This window comes from Nelusetta ayraudi, unplaced genomic scaffold, assembly GCF_046127955.1.
Source record: "Nelusetta ayraudi isolate G7.1 ecotype Tasmania unplaced genomic scaffold, CSIRO-AGI_Nayr_v1 ptg000011l, whole genome shotgun sequence".
Taxonomy (NCBI): Eukaryota; Metazoa; Chordata; class Actinopteri; order Tetraodontiformes; family Monacanthidae; genus Nelusetta; species Nelusetta ayraudi.
In genome coordinates this window covers 17,173,997-17,193,983 of record NW_027466061.1, presented here as the reverse complement: position 1 = coordinate 17,193,983, position 19,987 = coordinate 17,173,997, and the positions used below count along the sequence as shown (strand labels likewise).

At 43.1% G+C, this 19,987-nt stretch overlaps 4 protein-coding genes across 4 annotated transcripts; 2 read left to right on the top strand and 2 right to left on the bottom strand.

Moving 5' to 3' along the window:
* The first annotated feature begins 262 nt into the window (after positions 1-262).
* Positions 263-3,450, top strand: LOC142885244 (alanine aminotransferase 2). Its single transcript, XM_076021504.1, has 11 exons — positions 263-440; positions 596-685; positions 772-880; positions 1,271-1,404; positions 1,489-1,732; positions 1,840-1,919; positions 2,005-2,141; positions 2,370-2,544; positions 2,654-2,806; positions 2,902-3,014; positions 3,098-3,450. The coding sequence occupies exons 1-11, from the start codon at positions 336-338 to the stop codon at positions 3,186-3,188; spliced, it is 1,431 nt and encodes a 476-aa protein (XP_075877619.1). The 5' UTR covers positions 263-335; the 3' UTR covers positions 3,189-3,450.
* On the bottom strand, positions 3,152-9,803 carry dhx30 (DEAH (Asp-Glu-Ala-His) box helicase 30). The gene is made up of 19 exons (XM_076021499.1): positions 9,603-9,803; positions 9,284-9,420; positions 9,082-9,192; positions 8,722-8,997; positions 8,404-8,553; positions 8,147-8,299; positions 7,337-7,810; positions 6,649-7,032; positions 6,494-6,572; positions 6,296-6,400; positions 6,051-6,226; positions 5,770-5,976; positions 5,601-5,682; positions 5,320-5,513; positions 5,068-5,227; positions 4,821-4,978; positions 4,619-4,722; positions 4,383-4,522; positions 3,152-3,901 (listed from the first exon to the last, which is right to left on the bottom strand). The coding sequence occupies exons 1-19, from the start codon at positions 9,772-9,774 to the stop codon at positions 3,651-3,653; spliced, it is 3,513 nt and encodes a 1,170-aa protein (XP_075877614.1). The 5' UTR covers positions 9,775-9,803; the 3' UTR covers positions 3,152-3,650.
* A 336-nt stretch (positions 9,804-10,139) lies between these two features.
* On the top strand, positions 10,140-11,998 carry LOC142885248 (proproteinase E-like). The gene is made up of 7 exons (XM_076021509.1): positions 10,140-10,332; positions 10,452-10,623; positions 10,750-10,875; positions 11,102-11,238; positions 11,313-11,455; positions 11,537-11,689; positions 11,795-11,998. Exons 1-7 carry the CDS (start codon positions 10,293-10,295, stop codon positions 11,810-11,812), a joined length of 789 nt encoding a protein of 262 aa, XP_075877624.1. The 5' UTR covers positions 10,140-10,292; the 3' UTR covers positions 11,813-11,998.
* On the bottom strand, positions 11,894-16,876 carry wrnip1 (WRN helicase interacting protein 1). The gene is made up of 7 exons (XM_076021502.1): positions 16,150-16,876; positions 14,814-15,008; positions 14,108-14,346; positions 13,483-13,703; positions 12,783-12,938; positions 12,467-12,546; positions 11,894-12,373 (listed from the first exon to the last, which is right to left on the bottom strand). The coding sequence occupies exons 1-7, from the start codon at positions 16,780-16,782 to the stop codon at positions 12,092-12,094; spliced, it is 1,806 nt and encodes a 601-aa protein (XP_075877617.1). The 5' UTR covers positions 16,783-16,876; the 3' UTR covers positions 11,894-12,091.
* Positions 16,877-19,987: the final 3,111 nt, after the last annotated feature.

Here is a 19,987-nt window from a genome sequence, read left to right as displayed (position 1 = left end):
AAACAGTTTTCTATTATTTACAGTTAGATGTGAAACATATACAACATATGCACAAAGTTAAACAAAATTCATTATTAAAGGACATGACACCATAATAAAATGGATGCAGATTATGTCGGTAGTTGTGTCATGAAATATGTTCACATTTACAGTCTTACATGAGGTATGAAACCACAGGAAGGACAGACTGACCTCCAAGCTCCGAGTTAATTTTTATACCACATTTATTCCTCGTACATCTTTAACCAGAAAATCCAATTTGCATACTTGACTTCACAAAGTGACTGAGCTGAACTCCATGCCAGCTTGCGTGGAAGTGAGGAGAATTTACAGAGATGTCTGTTTTGCAGGAAATCAATCCACATGTGAGGAACATGAAACCTTTGGAATATGCAATTCTGGCCACAAGAGCGACCCAAATCAATGAAGAGCTCAAAAAGGTAAAGAAGAGAAGTACTATAATTTGCAGTGTTTCAGAGTTGTGTTGTTGATGTTATTGCTTCTTCTTCTTATTCTTCTTCTTCTTCTTCTTCTTCTTCTTCTTCTTCTTCTTCTTCTTCTTTTTAAACCAAAATCTTAATCCACCTGTCCACAGGGAGCCAAAAAGCCATATCAAGAACTAATAGATGTTTCCTCTGGAGACCCACACAGTACAGGGGTTAAACCTCTGTCGTTTGTTCGGCAGGTAATCATTAAATGTGCCTTATCTTGCACCAAGATTGCAGAGTCAATGACATTTATTTTTTTCTTATTGTTTGCTTTGATTTTCAGGTTCTTGCAGCATGCATTTACCCTCAGCTTCTGAACAGCAGCCGTCAGCCAGTGGACGTCAAGCAGAGGGTTAAGTGGCTGCTTGGGACATGTGCTGGTGGGAGTGTAGGTAAGGCTTGAATATTTGATGTTCCTCTAAAACTGTTTGTTCCTTTATAGCATTTAAGTAGATATAATTGATATTGAACAGATGTTTCAAGTTGGCAGAGCAAAATAAATTCATCAGTGTACAACATAGCTACTTTGTTAGTAAAAAAAGAGTGTGTCCATCATCAAATCTACCAATCCACGTATCATGATGTGACATAGCCCCTTAGAAATATTATCTCCCGTAAAGTAACTACCACTAAGGCAGTAATTAAAAGGAATACAGAAATGTTGTTGTAAATAGATCATTATAAATTAAACATTATTACATACATTTTGGATGGTGTATGTATGGGGGGGAAAAAATCATCTTAACTGTTCTTGTCATCAACTGTTGTTATTTCCCCTCCAGGCTCTTACACTGCGACGGCAGGTATATCACAAATAGTCCACAGAATATCAGAGTTCATAACAAAAAGAGATGGTGGGATTCCGTCTTTCCCTGAGAATATATACATCAGCTCGGGTTCACAGTGGTCCCTCGCGGTAAATGTACTCACATGTACTGAGTGTACAGTAAATGCCCGGCATGGTCTTTAAGTTAACAGAATTTGTTATTTTGCGCCTCAGAACATCCTCAACCTCCTGGTGGACAGCGAGGGTTCACCTAAGGTCGGTGTGCTGACCCCTGTGCCATGCTATCGCACCACTGCTCTGACCATCAATGGACTGGGAGCCGTTACTATTCCCTACCACCTCAGCGAGGAGGACGGCTGGGAGCTGTGGGTGGAGGAGCTGCACCGAGCACTGGAATCTGCTAAAGGAATCTGTAAACCTGTAGCTATGTACATCACCAACCCTGGCAATCCTGCAGGTAAACCAAAAGAAGATGGCTCATCTGCGCGTGCATGCAAGCGTACATGCGTGTATGTGTGTGTATTCTCTTTTTCTTGGGGTCATATATTGTCATTTTGGCTTCAGGTCAGATTCAAAGCAGAAAATCCATGCAAGAGGTGATCCAGTTTGCTTATGAGAAGAAACTCTTCCTTCTGGCTGATGAGGTTTGTAAGCATCACAAGCGATCCATTTCTTTTACACCTATTCGGGAAATAAACATTTGGATTAACTGTATTTTTATTCCCCCAGGTCTATCAGAATGTTGTTATTGGGGAGAAATGGGAGTTTTTCTCCTACAAGAAGGTGCTGTTTGAGATGGGCCACCCGTTTGCAGACTCAGTAGAGCTGGCATCCTTTCACTCAACATCCAAAGGCCTCATGGGAGAGTGAGTGCTCAGGCCAGTTGAATATCTATGGTTCATAAGCTACTCTAGCCAGTTACAAGCGCTGTTGACTTTGTTGTAAAATGTAGCTGTGATCAAGGTAAACTGAAAAGAGAAGTGCAGACATGCAACACTCAGAGTGGAAGTAGTCTGAGGAAGGCTGCGTAGATGTGCTGTGCATGCTTGTGCCTTGACTTCAAATCAATGTTGAAATCATCTCTGATCTACCAGGTGTGGTCTGCGTGGTGGATACGTGGAGCTGGTGAACATAGACCCCAGTGTGATGAAATACGTCTACAAACTGTTCAGTATAGACTCTTGTGCATCTATCATGGGCCAAATTGCCTTGGATCTGATGACAAACCCTCCAAAACCAGGAGATCCCTCATACCCACTTTACCATGAAGTGCGGGCATTTTAATATCTTTTTTTTTTTTCAAATTTTTATTTATAAATATTGTCTTTGAAAAGTTAAATACAGCAAGAGTTCTTGTACTGTTCTCATCTTTCTTCAGGAAACTCAAAAGATCAGGAGCATGCTGGCTCATAATATGAGGCGAGCACATGAGGTTTTTAACAGTCTGCCGGGTTTCTCCTGCCAACCAGTGGGAGGAGCATTCCTATTCCCAACAGTGCATCTGCCAGCTAAAGCTATTCAGAAAGCCAAGGTTACAACTCATTCTCATTAACAGAGTTAACCGTTACAATTGTTACATATGTGCAGGTAAATATTTGAGAGTCTTGCACTTTTTGCCTTCTGTAGGAAGTCGGGCTGCAGCCAGAAACCTTCTACACTATGAGACTGTTAGAGGACGAAGGAGTGTTTGCCAGTCCGGGATGCGATTATGACCAAAAGGAGGGAACCAATCACATCAGGTATGATTCTGGATCAATATATCTGTCTCAAAAATACACACCTGAGAGTTTCACTTCATCTCTCTCACTCTCTTTCTCTGCAGATTTTCCATTATGGTTGCTGAAGATGTTATGGAGGAATTACTGAGACGTGTGACCCGTTTTCAAACACAATTTATGACAGATTTTTCCTGATGGGTTGACCTTTTCCCTTCTGCCTTTTCCATCCATCGCATTTCAACAATTAAATACCATTGGAGTTATGTAGTTGAATGAAAGGAAACTACCTTTCATTGACACGAGAACATGTATTGCACCAAATGATGAGGTTATGCACTGCATGTAGTCTTTCAAATGACCTTTGGAGAATGATTACTGTCTTGTTAAAGTCTAACTTTTGCTTTTCAAAAATGTGTTTGGAGTGGTGGTGATAAATAAACTGCAGTCCAAATTCCAATCCAGTTCCTCAGGTTCATCATTTACCTCAAAAATGTGAGCAGACAAAAGTCCTCTGCCACTTTCAGCTCAGCATGAAACCTGATTACAAAAACAACAACTTTGAAAGACAAAACGAACAAATGAGATGCCATTTCGTTTTACTTCTTCTGTGCCAGCCAGCAGAAACCACACGTCTAAGGCCAAAAGTTCTCAGTGCTGTCAGTCCAGCTCACTGTCGCTGTTGTGGCTCCGAACACAATCGGTGTTGTTAAGCAGCTCCACTAGCAAAGAGATGAGCTTTCCATCTTGAGCGGAGTTGGTGATGATGTTGTCAGGATTACTGAGGTTGCGGTACATCATGGTCTGGATGGAGGTGCGTAGTTCCCACAGCAGCTCCCACGATCCAGCAGGCAGCTCGCAACGTGCCAGAGAATTTCCATTCAGGGAAACTTCCACTCGATCGCCGCAAACTGCATAATCAGAGTTAATACAAAGCCAGGCAATGACAATGTGCTGATGCTGTGGTTAAGACTGTAGATTTCCCAACAGAAAAACAATTTTGGAGTGCAGGGGATCTCAGAGAATGAATATTGTTGTAGGTTTTAAATGAAAAAGGCTCCATATTATATAACTAGTTCCAGATCTTTAGATTTCTCCAAGTGGACACCAAAGCCATTACAAACTCATTAAGAGGGTCTCAGAGGCTGGAATGAATAAAAAGCATTGCTCGGCACTAACCTAGGAGACACATCAATGCCCTTTGTGATGTCACAACAGGTTGATTTACAATTTTTGAAAAGTGCAGCCATTTGAAAAGTAGTCAAGGTTGGACTTTGAGAAGCCGGAGAAATATTACGTTTAGAAAACATTGGTGAAGTGAATTTGCATAATATGGAACCCTGAAACCCATTGGTAATGAATCACTTGGTTTTAACTGGACACAGCTCCTACCTGTCTCGGTGATGTCACAGTCTGTAAGTAGCAGCAGGGCAAGGGGATGAACCAAGGAGGAGTCTCTTATGAAAACGGTCCCGCTTGACTTTACAGCACTGAAAAAGGTCAACCAGCGACTGGGAAAGTCCTCTTCTCCTCTACAAGACCATTTAAGAGGTTTAGACACAAACCATGAATAAAGTGTCTGCAAGAGTAGCACCATCTGCTGCTGCAAGAGCGCAGCACATTCATACCTGTTGACTGAGGATCGGTGAAGGAGAACCTGCCCACTCAGAGTGCGAAACGCCACACTGTTGGGGCGAAAACGGCCTCCTTTGCCCACAACTCCTTTCTTTATCTGAGAGGCAAAAGGCACAGTGTGTGCTTTTTAACTCCACTGCTGACTTTGACATGCAAATGTTGCAGAATCAAAGCTGCACTGAACTTGCCATGTACCTGAATAAGGTTTGGAAACAGTCCAGCCAGCAGCACAGCCTTCAGCAGCTCCTCCTGGTTGCTGTGCTCATTGCACAGAGAAGTGTTGTGCTGACATTTGCTGGCATGAGACACGAGCTGAGCTTCATGCAGGTTGGCGCTGAACTGAGAGATGAGACCTAGATGGAGTTTGCACAGAAAGGGAAAATTGAGAGTAATGCTTACTGTATATTGCAACTTGGTGAGTGTGCAGCGGCTTTGAACGAACCGTTGATGAATCGCAGGCTGAACTTTGACAGAGTGTGTTTGTCCAGATATTCATCCCGCTCCTCTCTGTCGCCCTCGTGCTGAACCCTCCTCCAGCCCAACACGGCTCTGATGAAAACCAAGTAGTCACTGCAGCTGCTGCCGCTCAGCGTCTCCTTCGCCTGAAAACATGATTTTTTTTGCTTAACCTACTTTTATTTTTTATTGTTTAGAAGTACAGACATTTGACAATTAAGTGCTTCCAGCATTTCACCTTGTTGACTTGTGTTCTGTTCTGCAGGCTGTTGTGAAAAGGGTCTCTAGTCAAGGAGGCAGCAACAGACAGCATGGGCAGAACACACCGGAGCAAGGCACCCAGAACAAGTACTTTCCCCAGCCGAGGGTCACATGACATGCAAGCAACATGTTCCCCTAAAGGTGTCAGCGTTTCAGTCTTATCCAAAACTCCTGCAAAAGAAAATCTGCCATTTAAACTCTGCATTTGAAAAGCTGTTACACAATGCACAATGTATATTACCACCATTTTTCTCTCACCAATATCTTGGAGATTTTGCACAGCATCTCTGACAGCGTCTAGCTCTGGACTGTCCAACACTTGGGACAAGAAATCCACAGCCTTGAAACAAAACACACACATACAGAACATCCATCACTCAAGCACAGAACAGTCTGAACATTTATAGAAGAATCATTTCTGTAGTACCTTGCAACTGGGACTGTGGATTTTGGCTTGCACTACTAGACTTTCCAATGGGGTGCGTAGGATCTCTGGAATGGGGAAGGGAGTCATGGACTCCAGCTGTTTGCGTGGGAAGAGGTGGTAGGACTGTCCTGGCTGGCAGCGCCCTGCTCTGCCCTTCCTCTGGGTGACATTGGAGTGAGATATCCAAACTGTGTCCAGGCAGGAGACCTGAAAGAGTCGCTCCCGTCTTAGAATCAAACATTCAGGAGACAGAAAATCACATGAAATTATTTTGACCATACCTTAGTCAGTGGATCATAATTTTGTTCTTTGTGGGTTCCTGAATCCACCACATGGACAATGTCGTCAATGGTGATGGAGGTTTCAGCAATATTTGTGGTGAGGACGATCTTCCTCTTGCCCTCTTGGGAGCGCTGGAACACAGCCTGCTGGTCTGCTACTGACAGACTGGAGTGCACTAGGAGAAAAGAAAGCAGAAAATGAGTGATGCGCCCTGGTCCATAGAATATTGAGCGCACTGTCTTACATGGGACTATCATCTGCGAGCCTTTGGAAAAATGAGGCCTGTCCTCTAGTTTATCCTGGACAGCCTTGATATCCTGCCACCCAGGGAGGAAGCACAATACTGCACCTGAAACAGGAAAACATGAACGAAGATGAATTTTTCCAGAAGACAAATAATCTTGTGCACAAAGCAAATGGTGAGAAAGGCTCCGCTTGCTACCTGGTTCTCCATTTTTATCAATGTGTTCAATGACGTCTGCAACTAAATCCAGATCTGGTGCGACCTCAGCTTTCCCTCCCTTTAATGAGAAAACAAATTGGTGGGACAAAGTAGATTGAAATAAAACTATAAATGTCACAGACACCAGGACTTACCCGCTTGTCTGTCAGTGGCCTATCGTGAACTGGCAGAGGCCTCCCCATCTCAGTCAGCACCTCCTCCAGGTACCTGCCCCTCACTGGATGCATGAACCCTGGCACCTCTATGACAGGGCAGCCTCCAAAGTACTGGGCCAGTCTCCGCTTGTCCCCTGTGGCACTCATGAGGACAACTCGCAGGTCAGGGTTCTCCTTCAGGCTGGAGCGCAGCAGAGCCAGAAGCAGGTCCGTGTTGATGTCCCGCTCGTGAACCTCATCCACGACCACGTGGCTGATCCCCTTCAGGGATGGGTTTGACTGCAGCTTCCTCAGTAAGACGCCCACGGTGAGGAAGAGCATGGCTCCACCGCTCTGCTCTGGAGGACGACTTTCTAGTCTGACCTGGGGATGTGGAGACATATTTGATTAGTTGACTTAAATTCTGGCACTGCGATATTGTGTTTTCGAATAGTATTTTCCTTCCGTGTTTTCACTTGCTAAATACAGAGGAGGTCACACTTCTACTGTTCTTTCACACTGTACAACACTTAGCATTCAGCACCATCTACTGGCCTCAGAAGTTAATAGACCATATCAAAACAAAACATTTTTTAGTCTGCATTTGTTGCATTTTCTTATGGATTTCTGCAAGACGATCATGTATGGACAACTGCTGCCATGATGTGCCAATCAAATGGGAATCTACCTGGTGACCCACGGAGCGCTTCAGAGCTGGACCCATCTCCTGAGCAACACGGTGAGCCACAGACACGGCACTAATGCGCCGGGGCTGAGTCACCAGGATGTTGCACTCGGCCCCCCTGCCACCTCTCACGCACTCTTCCAGCAGGAAGCGGGGAATCCGCGTTGTTTTCCCACAGCCCGTTTCGCCGGCGATCACGACCACCTGGGAGGACTCCACGGCAGAGATCACGCGCTGACGGTGCGAATCCACTGGGAGCTCCACTGCAAGCTGCGGGTTCGCCCGCTTCCATTCCTCCTGCAGGTCGGCACTGAGTTGCTGGGCCTTGTTTTTAGACAAGGCTCTGTAGGGCCGTCCTGTGATGGCGTCCGTCACCAAGTCCTCCTCATCTTCCTCCTCGTGCTCCTGGTTCACCATCTGCTGCTCTTTGGCCTCTTCCTCCTCCCACAGATTCTGCACTTGAGTCGCCACCGGGTACTGTTGCAAAGACAGCGCGTTAGTAACGCAGCTCCTCATCATATAATTAATTCTACAGTCATTTAAAGGCTGTTTTATAGCAAATCAGACTCAGAAATATTAACTTGGAGTATGCACTTCAGCTCAAGACACACTTGACAGAAAAATTGTGCCACAGCAAACATTTTCCCATTTTGATTTTCATACATGACATTGATGTCACTCCAGAAGAAATACATGAACAGAGATCCACAGTGAACAGTGTCCACACACAGCCATGTCACGCACTTCAAGAATTAAAAAAAAAAAATAAAAACCCTCTAAACTCCAACTATCTCCCACGAGGTGAGGACTGACCTGTGCCAAGTACTCTTTGATGTTTTCCTGCAGGTACTGTGGGATTTCCAGTGTGGGGGGCCGCTGGTGTCGCTCCCGAGCCTCCTGCACTTTTTCTAAGTGGTACTTGGCATGGGTCAGCGGGTTGTTGTTCTTATCCAGCAGCTCTAACTCCTGGACAACATGATGTTGTATATAATGTCAAAACAGTTCCAAAAAGTAGGCAAAACTAAACTTCTAGTTTAAACAAAAAACAAAACAAAACAACTAATTCTCACCTTAAGCTTCAGGCAGGCGAGAGCCGCAGCCATCCTCTCTGCAGTCACTCTGTTGTTTGCTGAGGCAGTAAACTTAATTTCCTCTGGCCAGTGCAAAGTCAACTCGCACTGCTTCAGCTTCCCTCCCTTTGTTCTGAACTGTATGAGCTCCTGTTGGGTAAAATTTTGGACCTTTGCATCATTATACATTCTTGACTTTTCTTCCTTGTGAATCATTTTCTAGTGTGATTCATTTTCCAGGGCAGTGAGAGTGCTCTCCAGAAAATAATGAAACACTAAAAATAATTTCTCAAGAAAATAAAAATGAACCCAACAAACCCTTATTCTGTTGGACGACGTGGCCACTTGGATGACTCTTGTGAGGAGGGATTTTGGTTGCGGAAACATGGAAAGTGCTTCGTAGATTTTTGATGCGTCTGTTTCAAGGGGCAGGCGTCGCTTTAGGTCATCCGTTTTGGCAACAAAAACATGGGCGTTTTCCATCCGCGGGTCTTCTTCATGATCATATAAGGCGGAATGTAGTTCTCCTCTGCCTCTCTGTCTGCCAGCTTTCCTCCTAGGAAGTTGATTATTTGGACCAATGACGCCCATTTTCTGCAAAAGTGTATGAGTGTTTCAAAATAGCTTTAGCGCAATAACACAAAATAGTGTGCCACTTGTCTTAATGAACTAACTTACTCTGAGCTTTAGACAAGCAGCGGCTGCAGCAAACCTCTCTGCATCGATCTTCTTGGAAGCCTGGCCCTCTTCAACGATTTTGCAGGGCCACTGCAGCCTGACTGTCACTTTCTGCAGGGGACGAAGTTAAACAGCAAAACTCGAGTTAGCTTTGTAGGGCTTGACTGTGTCTCATAATATTTCCGCCACCCCATGTTCTCACCTTGACACCCGCATGTTCCGTGCAGCTGTATTGGATGAGCTCAGACAGGTCACCAACTCCCAGTGAGCGGGAGATAGTGTTATTGAGGAGACCTTTAGGGTCTGGAAACTCCTTCAAGAGGTCGGCACTGCCGTTGCCTGAACAAAATACACAGTCAGTTGTGCGTTTTGTCAACTATCAAACAACATACAGTATGGAAGGCAGCCCTGTAAGTGAGGGTTTACGGGACATTGCTAGGTGATGGATGTCCTTGAGGGGTAGAGCAGGAAGAGCTGCCTGTCATCTGTTAGCTAACTTGGCTAACCAATGTTTTACTGACCTCGTTCTCTCGGAATATTTGTTGAAGTGTGCTCCTGCAAACTCCGGACTTTGGTCCCGTACCACCGCATTTCACTGCTCCAAAAACCGGCTCTTCCTCCTCCCCTATGAACATATCTGGCAAAACTGAACAGAGTTCTGAGCGGCACGAGTGAAACACCGGGTAGCGCCATCTTTAAACAACAATGTCTTCTTCGGCTGCTGTGCGCCAAACGAGACGTCAGGGACTCACAGCGCCCCCGTTCGTCTACTACTACAAATTGATTCATAGTTACGTGATCCTTACGCGTAATTAATTTGATTTAACTGAAGAAAGTCCAGTCCTCTCTCGATTAATCAAGTCCTCCGTCTTTAAGAACTTGTTTTCGCTATGGCATAGGTGCAGATAGTTAATTCGACAAAGGAAAAAATATTATTATTATTTTTTTTTTACCTAGTTGCTTCCTTTTTTCTTTTTTACACACAGTTCTATTTTTTTTGTTGTTGTTGTTAATTTGTGATTTCAAATTTTCCGTATGAACAGAATGTTAATTTTATTTTATTCATTCTCATTTTAGATGGTTGGATCTCTATGTACACAAAGGGTTTACCACCTGTAAAATGTGAGAAAACTCCCAGGCTCTGTCTGGTTCTGTCTGGACTGCTGCCCATAAATAGCTCTGTGTGATGAATCAGTTCTTCTGGGTGAGAGATGGAACTGGTACTTATTCTCTTCTTGGGTGTCACAACTGGTGAGTTCATAATCAGACAATTTCGTTGGTGTTATTAGCTGATTCATTTTGTAAAAGATAGGATACAATTCCCAGAAAGACATATGATATCATGTTTCTGTCTGACACCACGGTGTAAGTGCTTGGGTGTAGTGTGCCCAGCTACCAACCCAACACTATCCGTGTGGTGAATGGAGAGGAAGCCCGTCCATACAGCTGGCCATGGCAGGTTTCTTTGGAATCTTTCTTTCCCACCTGTGGCGGAACACTTATTGCTCCTAACTGGGTCCTGACTGCTGCTCACTGCATCACGTAAGGAAAGAAGATATTTTTTTTGTTTTTGTTATAGTAGATAAAGCAACAGTTCCTTCAAGACTATTGATTTGACCCTCTCTCTCTAAACACGACTTTACCATTGCATTTGGAAATATTGCTCAGATTCCACACATACAGAGTGGTTCTTGCTGAGCATGACATGGATCGGGAGGAGGGTCCTGAGCAGTCCATTAGGGTAGAAAACATGATCATCCATCCCGAATGGAACAAGAACTGCGTGTCTTGCGGGTATGTAAAAATAACACTTGCCTATGCACTGTCAAGAAAAAGGCACAGTAAATAGCAGCTCATTCTCTGAGAGTTTCTATGGAATAGCAGCTGTGTAAACAAGATTTTGCAGGATCTCACCTGTTGAAGAGGATTTAAAAAACAAAAAACAAACACACAGACATCTGTGCACATTCCTTCCAACTCAATACTTAAAGACAAAAATGCTTTATACATCGTTATGCAGGAATGACATTGCTCTTCTAAAGCTGGAGAACAGCGCCGTCATCAACGACAAGGTCCAACTTGCATGCCTGCCAGAGGAGGGCGCCACTCTCGCGCACAACCAGACGTGCTTTGTCACAGGCTGGGGTCGTCTCTACTGTAAGAGATGCAGCAGTCTCCCATACAACGGAATCAAAAACCCTTTAGATAATAACCAATATTTCCCCCTTTAGCTGGAGGTCCCCAGGCAACCAGGCTACAGCAGGCCGTCCTCCCAGTAGTGGATCACACTACATGCAGTCAAAGTGACTGGTGGGGCAGCTCAGTGAAGACAAGCATGGTGTGCGCTGGAGGAGGGAGTAAATCAGCATGCCACGTAAGGAATGAAACAAACAAACAATAACCTTAACAAACAATGCCAACTCCCTCGATTTCAGGATATGCCACTATCTTGCAGGGTGACTCTGGCGGCCCTTTAAACTGTAAGGGCAGAGATGGTAAGTGGTACGTACAAGGAGTGACTAGCTTTGTGGATGGACGAGGCTGCAACACCTTCCAGAGACCCACAGTTTTCACCCGCGTGGCCACGTTCATCTCTTGGATCAGCGAGGTAGAGGAATCCCAAATTATGGCAATCACTTCATGTTATTTTAACATGACAGAACCAGGTGAATTTTTAATGATGCAAACTTTGTCTGGTCTTTTTCTACCACAGACTATGGCTCAGAACTGAAGAGGCATCCCTCAACTCAACAGTTTAACTAAACCAAGGAAGCTACAACAGGCTTGTGTTCCATTAAAAATGGTCAATAGATAAAAGAAAAAGATGGAGACATTTGATCAAAAATAATCACTATTCAACAAGAACAAGATTGACAAAGTGCATTATGTGAACGCAATAAACATGTAAGTTGCTGCATTTATGTATCCAGTGAGTGTTATGCCTTTGAAGAGATCAACAAGATTACATCATTGCATTGAAATATTGGATGAACTTGGCTGCATCAGTCAGTCATGTGTCAGATGGTTTCCAGGTGAAAAAGTTGGTTCCGTGCAGCTCCTCTGGTAAGTACTCCTGCTCTACAGGGTTACTGAATGCTGGGTTATATTTGTAGCCCTCAGCGTAGCCCAGCTGCTTCATCAGCTTGGTTGGGGCATTGCGAAGGTGCAGGGGGACAGAAGGCAGGGGCCCTTTGTGGGTCCTCAAAGAGGCCTTCACATTGGCATAGGCCATGTAGATGTCCACGGACTTGGGTGCACGCGCTAAATAGACAGCACACTGAGCCAGTATAACCTGTTGGAAGAGAAGAGGAGAGTCGCAAAGATAAAAGATGATGATGTCGGATTTGAAGGCTCAAACCATGACTGATGGGTCAGCTGAGCCTACCTCACACTCTGGCATGCCAATAAAGTGGCAGGCTTGAAAGGCAGACACAGCCTGAGGAAGAGCAGCTGGGTCTGCCATACCTGAGAGACATGTCATGATGATGGAGAAAAACAACAACAATGAACCCATAACTGTCTATTATAAGTCAATATCTCCAGCAAAAAGACACACTTAATTAGAAAATTTACCTTTTAAAATTCTCAAATTCTTTCAAATTGGAAATGAAGTGATAAGGATGACACAGGCACATGTGAAACTATGCAATAAGTTAGAAAAAAAAAAATCAAAACAAGTCTGCAATCAGCATGTTTCTTACCTACGTCCTCGCTGGCAAAGCGGACCATTCTGCGTGCCACATAGAGGGGGTCCTCACCCCCCTCCAGCATGCGGCCAAGCCAATAGAGGGACGCATTCTCATCGGAGCCTCTCATGGACTTATGCAATGCTGAGATACAGTTGAAATGCTCCTCACCTTTAGGTTAAAAGTAAAAAACCTGTGAGTCAATGTGAAGAAGAGAAAAACAGACGCATCCTGTATCAGGCAATTTTTCCAACAGCCATTTCAAAAAAAGAAAAAACATTAATAACAGAGGCACTGGTGTTCAACACCTCAGCCGCTGATACTGACAGCCAGTTTCATTTCATCAAACTGTATATCTAAATCTTTGGGGCCAGCTGATGAGTTATGTAAGAGGGCAGACTGGACTGGTTATCCGTGGATACTCCAGGGGGACTGGTGGGATGAATGGCTTGGCTGATGGACACTGTAGCTAGGTGAAAGAGTAAACAAACACTTTTTCACATGAGTGAGCTTTACAAAATAACCTAAATTAAAATACCTGCCAGTAATAATGCTGTGAGTACAGACACTAATCCCTGAAGTGCTTGCATTGTTTGAAAATATCAAAACACAACTGGATATGTGCTGAAACAAATGCTCATGTTTCAAATCCCGTGATTTTTTTTTTTTTTAATCATGGTTACATTACTGGGACAACATTTCACAATTGACTTACCAGCTTTATCATAGAGGATGTGGGACCTCTGTAGACCTTCCTTGATGTGCTCCTCCTTTATGAGTATTTCTTGAGAGCCATCTTGTCCCAGTGAGCAGATCCGGGCTGAGTTCACCTGCGCCTGGACAGCCAACTGCAGGCTGTTTAGCCCAATTCTTGCATCGCCGTCACAAAGATGGGCTATGGTGTCGAGGGCCTTTTGTTCAATGAAAATCTTTTGCCTAAGAGAAGATGGTGACAATGGGACTTTCAAAGATACAAGAGCTTGCCTGCGTTTCATAGCATAGTGAATAAAACACCTAACATCAAATGTTTGATCGCATCTCTGGGGATAATCGCCACATGCCACCGTCACCCAGCAGTTAACAGCTGCTACACTGTCTACAACTCCTGTAAATTCTTTTCTTTCAACATATGAGACAAGATCAGAGCTGAAAGGAATGCCCTGGCTCCATCCCCTCAGCTCTGATCAGGCTTTATAGGAACCCCTCCATTCCATTTATTATCTCACGCAGGGTGCCACAGAGACCAGGCCTCCCAGTCAAACCAATAGACTGGGAGCGGCTGGGTCATACTAGGTCATGGCGTGCACTAGTGAGAGCTGGGTCCCCAGGGTAGCGCTTACTCTTGTTCAACTGCTTGGTCTTGATCTTTGCCGTGTGGTCGATCTCGCTCCAAGACTCTGATCCCCAGCGCAGCCAAAGCTCTGTCCAGGATCGACAACATCGCCTCCACTGAAAGCTTCTCCAGGACGAGCACCTTGCACCTGCTCAGCAGGGCAGCATTCACCTGGAAGGACGGGTTTTCCGTGGTGGCTCCGATCAAAATAATCGTCCCGCATTCCACGTGAGGAAGAAAGGTGTCCTTGGGATTGGAGAAACCATAAAAGGAGACAGAAGAAAGTGGTTAACATGAGAGAAGTAAAGAGAAGATGCTGATCCTCTAAAAGTGATGTGGAGTGAGTATTGTTGCATATTCAAACATCATTTCATTTTCAAGCCTTCTTGCAGTTATGCATAAAAAACTAATATTTGTATTGCTTTATATTTACAAAGGCAACAACCGATCTTACACAAATCTTTTTCATTGGCTGTGGTCTAATTGCATCAAAAGGTTTTCTCTGAGAGGTGATAAACTGAAAACATACTTATACATTTTTGTGAAATGCAAAGTACGGTTAAGGGTTTAAATCTTTGTTATTAATTCATGCTGTGAAATTCAGCTGGCTTCCACAAGTGAATAACTTGAACTTGAGAGATTAGCTGTCCTTCAGTTTTAGCTTCTTTCAGTCTGGCTGGACTCTGACTGAAGCATGCTTTTGACTATTCTACCTGTTGGGACTTATTGAACCGGTGAATTTCATCGATGAACAGGATGGTTTTCCTCTTGCACAGTCGAAGTTCATTCTGTGCTTGTTTGATGACTTCCCGGACATCATTGATGGATGCACTGGTGGCAGACAGAGAGACAAAACGAGCTGTGCCCTTCTTTCTACTGGTGCTGGATATAATATGGGCTAAAGTGGTCTGAAAAGAAAGAAAAAAACACACAAACACTAAAACAAAAATACAATGAATTTGAACACAAAGTTGGGCCAATATTAACCAGTAAAAAGCCACTCTTAAATTTAAAAACATTTGATCCAAAATAACTTTGAGGCGTATTACCATTATAGAAGCCATATAAATATTCAATTTCTAAGACATATTATGCAATTTTCCAGGACACACGATACACACTTCTTTTGAAGGATCTATAAAAGTCTTTTTCACAATAAATCTTTGTAACAAGCTCTAAAAATAACGCCACCATTGTGAAACCTGAACACTGTAAGACATCTGTGAGACGGAGTTTAAGAGGTAAAGTGTTACTAAGGCATGTTGACAAGGTCTAGCTATGGCAAGCTGCTATATGACAACTCGTCCTAGAAGGTCGACATGCCTAAGAAGTCATTTTCATGTTGTTTTCGAACTAAACAAATAAATAAGCTCTGATCTGGCAGCTGGAAATAAATTTCTTTGCTTTTCACATGATGAAAAGATTTCAACTCAATTTATACCATCTTCAAGTCATGACTAACATATTTTTAGAAGAGTGTTTTAAGTCATTTGTGTGACTGTGTACTTATTTGAATGCTGCTGTCTTCACATGTAATTGTTGTCAATTACAAAGTTTCAACAATTGCTTGATTATTGAAGAACAGTTAGTTGTCCCAGCGTACTATTTTTATGGCTGTCATTCTTATTTATTCATTTTTAATTAACGAATTGGAAATCAGAAATGACATTTGTTTAAGTTGCAATTTCTTGGTGCTCATTGTTTACCAAAATATGATTTGACATGGCTTTCACACATTTAAACGGGGACAAAAACGGACTTTTCGTTTCAGAGGGACACCTGACAGTGTGTTGTTTATCTGGAAGAGTTTAGCCCTATGTGACATCACAACGGGCACAAGACCCATTAACAGGTACTGAATAGGGGAGCACATAATAGAAGAAAAGGGTTAACTTCTCCCACCTCATGAATTCATTGACAGACATACATGTTTCTACTTTTTCTTGATTTGTTAAAGCTAGATTAAAAATTTGCTCAACGTGATTTGTAACAAATAAGAGGGAAATGAAACAGAGACAGAGATATGCTGCATTCAGGTCCTTCGCCCACCTTCCCGCACCCCGGCGGCCCCCACAGGACCAGAGACGGTATTTCCTGGGAGTCCAGAAGCGACCGGAAGAGTGTCTGCTGACCAATAACTTTGTTCTGACCAAAGTATTCCTCCAGCGAGTTCGGTCTCAGTGTTTCCGCCAAAGGCTTGTTCAAAGTCAGCAAACTCCTTCGCGACATACTTTGCGATGCCTTCGAGGTGTCCTCGTTTGGTACGGAGACTTGGGCATCGGTACCTGCAGTTCCGGGTACAACGTCGCTCGGCAAATTACGTTTCAATCCCTTGCTAGCAGCAACTGCAGCGGCTTGTTTACTTGACACGAACCCACTTTTGTCGCTTGAAACGGGAGCTTGGCTCTTGTTGGTCTGAAACAAGGAAAAGACGGAAGCCTTGGAGGACGAGCCTGCCTCTGTTTTGTTGACAGCAGAGAAAGTGCAATCTGGCTCCGTAGTAACGCGGGGCTTCTTTAGAGGAGGTTCGAGTGGCGGGTGCTTTACACTCTGGCTACTGTCCGCAACGCTCTCCTGAAGACACGCGTCGAGGTGTCCATTGATTGTCGCAGCCTTGAAATCCTTAGAACAAACGGGACACTGCACCATGCCTGTCGCTGTGGACGTCTTGTCGTTCGCCATGTTGGTTCCCGCTAAACGCTTGACCTTTGATCACGTGATCAACTTAACGTGACGCGCCAACGTTGGAAACGTGTTCAATAAGGTCGAGCGTCACTATTTTTGAACGATTTTTCTACGTTATACTAGATCAATTTTCATATACCCCTAGATGAATAATAATAATGATGATAATAATAATAATAATAATAATAATAATAATAATAATAATAATAATAATAATAATAATATGCGTGTTGTGAGGGCACATGAGGTAATTCCTACATCAAATGAGCACTTTCATTGTAAACTTTTTAAGTTACGATATCTGTATAGATAATTTACATATATAGATAATTTAATGCTCTACTGTACAAATATACAAGGACAAAAATACAAGCTCATTAAAACAAAGCAGAAGAATTTTCAGCCCTTTTCCTTTACAGTCTGTATCCAGAGTTATATCAAATATAAACTATGTTAATCATACAAAAGTTATTTAAAAAGGCCACTTACAATATTCCGTTAGTTCACGTGCTGTGAGCAACACATAACAGACCATATTGGACAACTGTCTCTCAACTTTCCTCTGTTCAGATTCAACACTCAGCAAGCCAACAGAAAAGTGACAGAGGTCATCCAGCCAAGAAGACTGCTCAGAAGATAAGAGAGGCAGCCAGGTTTCTCCTGCAGAGAGGATGGCCAAGCTGAAGTCAATGCATCAGAGTGCAAACAGTGGGAACCTGAGCAAGGTGGAAATAACCTGTAACCATGTGGAGAAGGTGAAAACCATGCGCTGCTTCTGGGAGATGAAGTTTGAACCAGAGGTATCCATGCAAGCACAGATATGCTCTATTTTAAGCATCTTTCCAAGGTATCAGAAGCACCAGCAGGGGGTAGTAAAACACGCATTTTCTCATGCCTCATTTACAGCCCAAACATACCATATAAATACTATATACTGCACACTCACATACTGGCACTAATAATAATTTTCATTATAGCTTTTGTTGTCATATAAAAGACTTTTTTTTTTTTATCAATTCATGGACAGCCTCACTATTGTATCACTTTTGCTACCTCCACATACAGTATGAATCGTGATGCCATTAATCGCTTGTTACAGCTCTAACTGCTGCAGCTGTCTACTGTAAAACAAACTAAGGCATTAATCAAAGATAAGCTTCTTTTTTTTCTTGTTTTGCATGTGACAGCCAAGACATTCATTTGAGCTGTTTAGGCTGCAAGACCACTTACTCACCAGGAGTGAGATCGTAATTGTACTTGGCAGAGCTACCGCTGAAGCCAGGGGAGGCCATGAGTGCTCCAGACATGCCGTACATAGTGTGATTGCCCTCAGTCAGCCAGATGATACATTCTTGGCTTTTACAACCAAGGTTTCAGGTATTTGAGGGGCGAAAAATGAATTAGTTTACATAATCCAGGGTATTATCCAGATGTTTCCTTCTTAGACATTTTTGATTTGCACTTGCTAAACCTATATTGTAAACAAGTTTACAGAACACTTTGTAGTCCACAGCTGATCTAATACAAGGCAACATGAAGTTACCTCAGTGGAGACCATTGAGTTTAAGCAGCCATGTGATAGCCGTGTGACATTTAGAGCAGTAATTTAATATCCCTGGCTATTTATTTACTCTGCATCAAAGTGCTGGTGTTGAAAGGAAGATGAGCCCCCGTATCACGATTCTCTCATTTTTCCGAGTCAGAACTGTGCCAAGGATTACCCATGCTTTCTTACTATTGTTTGTTTCTGACAGGAAAAAAACATGCAAGTTGTGTTCTGTGGTAAAGATGAAAGGATTAGCTCAAGTCAGCGGGATCTCTTCTCTTCGGCACCCTTTGCTGGCACCTGTCACTCTTTTGTCATAAGGACAAACTGCTTGTCCTTTGGCTCTCGGAGCTGATTGGAGTGGGGACTGAATCAACAGAGGCCGTGTAGGATAATGTAGTATTAAAGTCCGGGGCGGTCCGTACTCTGGGAAGTAACCAACGTCTCCTCTCACTCAACACTTGAGACTTTGCTTTTCAGGCTATAGCGCGTCTTTTGTGGTTAAACATAGGAAAAGCCCTGCTATAGAGGCTGATGAAGAGTAAAGCTAAGCCCATGGAGAACTTTGTCACTGCCTGGGACGTTTGGCTAGTCAACAGCATGTGTCTGGTCGCTTCCTACCTCTGGGGCTGGATGTGTGAGTTATTCTGCTACAGGAGGAGGCACAGAGCATCCACTCCACCTGCCTTTAAGGTATTTACTGTACACAGGGCTGTGTGACATGTTGAGCCATTCGCTTAGCCAGGGAACTATGCTGTTAAACATTGTATCAAATAGGCGCAAGAAAATAACGTTTTCTCCTTCAATTCCTTTAAAACAGAAATGCCCAAGTTCTTGTAGTGTCTGCGTTACAGTCAAATGTGATGATGTTTCAAAAACGTTTTTTTTAAATTTTGTTTTATGTGTTTTGATCTTTTTATCTTAAAGTCAGCTTTGTTCAAATCTTTTCGAACAAACTGAATATTATCCGTTTTATTACTTATCTAGTTATTACCTTTCTGCCCTGGTTGCAGTCATCTGTCATGCCGACGCAAGTATATTGTGTTACTTGGCGATTTAAATAAATGGGAAAGTGTTGCATTCATCCAAGTAGTAGTATCAAATAGTTTGCAATCAGAATGGGTTTTTTTCTTAGACACAACAGACAACATCAATTGCATCTTGAAGGCCTTCATGGCCTTGATTGGTCACTGATATGAGAGAACATGTTAACAATTGAGGCACCGGGGACAGCTGCGGGAAATCCACCATTTCATAGCCTCCCTCGATAATCTCACAGGAATTTTTCAATTAGCCAGAAGAAATCCTCCTTCTGAAAAGTGTTTGCTGTCACTGTTGATCATAGCCTTGTTATTTCAAAACTTGAAAGAAGCTGATTGCAGGGAGTGTGGCACATTGATATATTACTGCATTGTATTTTTGTATTTCTGACAAATGGATGTTCTTAAGGATGACACGTGTTCAGAGTTTAGTTTTAGTTTAACATTGACACGAAAAGACACAAACACAATATGTGTGCTTATTTGACATGCTTTGATTGGTTGTATTTAACTGGCTAATCATGTTTGCATGCAACACTACAAGACATTATTTTTACAAAATATATTATGATACTTTCAAAGTATTTTATGTCATATTTATTTATATATTTTTTTA

What these genes read in the sequence shown, in the direction of transcription:
- wrnip1 (XM_076021502.1), bottom strand. Translation starts at nt 16,782, where the DNA reads ATGGCGAACGACAAGACGTCCACAGCGACAGGCATGGTGCAGTGTCCC. An exon ending in GACCAAGCAGTTGAACAAGA is followed by an intron (nt 13,704 to 14,107) that starts GTAAGCGCTACC and finishes ATCTTCTCTTAG; the next exon opens with GCAAAAGATTTTCATTGAAC. An exon ending in CATCCTCTATGATAAAGCTG is followed by an intron (nt 12,939 to 13,482) that starts GTAAGTCAATTG and finishes TTTAACCTAAAG; the next exon opens with GTGAGGAGCATTTCAACTGT.
- dhx30 (XM_076021499.1), bottom strand. Translation starts at nt 9,774, where the DNA reads ATGGCGCTACCCGGTGTTTCACTCGTGCCGCTCAGAACTCTGTTCAGT. An exon ending in CTGCTTGTCTAAAGCTCAGA is followed by an intron (nt 8,998 to 9,081) that starts GTAAGTTAGTTC and finishes ACACTTTTGCAG; the next exon opens with AAAATGGGCGTCATTGGTCC. An exon ending in CGTCGTCCAACAGAATAAGG is followed by an intron (nt 8,554 to 8,721) that starts GTTTGTTGGGTT and finishes TTTACCCAACAG; the next exon opens with GAGCTCATACAGTTCAGAAC.
- LOC142885248 (XM_076021509.1), top strand. Translation starts at nt 10,293, where the DNA reads ATGGAACTGGTACTTATTCTCTTCTTGGGTGTCACAACTG. An exon ending in CTTCTTGGGTGTCACAACTG is followed by an intron (nt 10,333 to 10,451) that starts GTGAGTTCATAA and finishes CCACGGTGTAAG; the next exon opens with TGCTTGGGTGTAGTGTGCCC. An exon ending in AGGCTGGGGTCGTCTCTACT is followed by an intron (nt 11,239 to 11,312) that starts GTAAGAGATGCA and finishes TTCCCCCTTTAG; the next exon opens with CTGGAGGTCCCCAGGCAACC.
- LOC142885244 (XM_076021504.1), top strand. Translation starts at nt 336, where the DNA reads ATGTCTGTTTTGCAGGAAATCAATCCACATGTGAGGAACATGAAACCT. An exon ending in ATGTGCTGGTGGGAGTGTAG is followed by an intron (nt 881 to 1,270) that starts GTAAGGCTTGAA and finishes TTTCCCCTCCAG; the next exon opens with GCTCTTACACTGCGACGGCA. An exon ending in GTTCACAGTGGTCCCTCGCG is followed by an intron (nt 1,405 to 1,488) that starts GTAAATGTACTC and finishes TTTGCGCCTCAG; the next exon opens with AACATCCTCAACCTCCTGGT.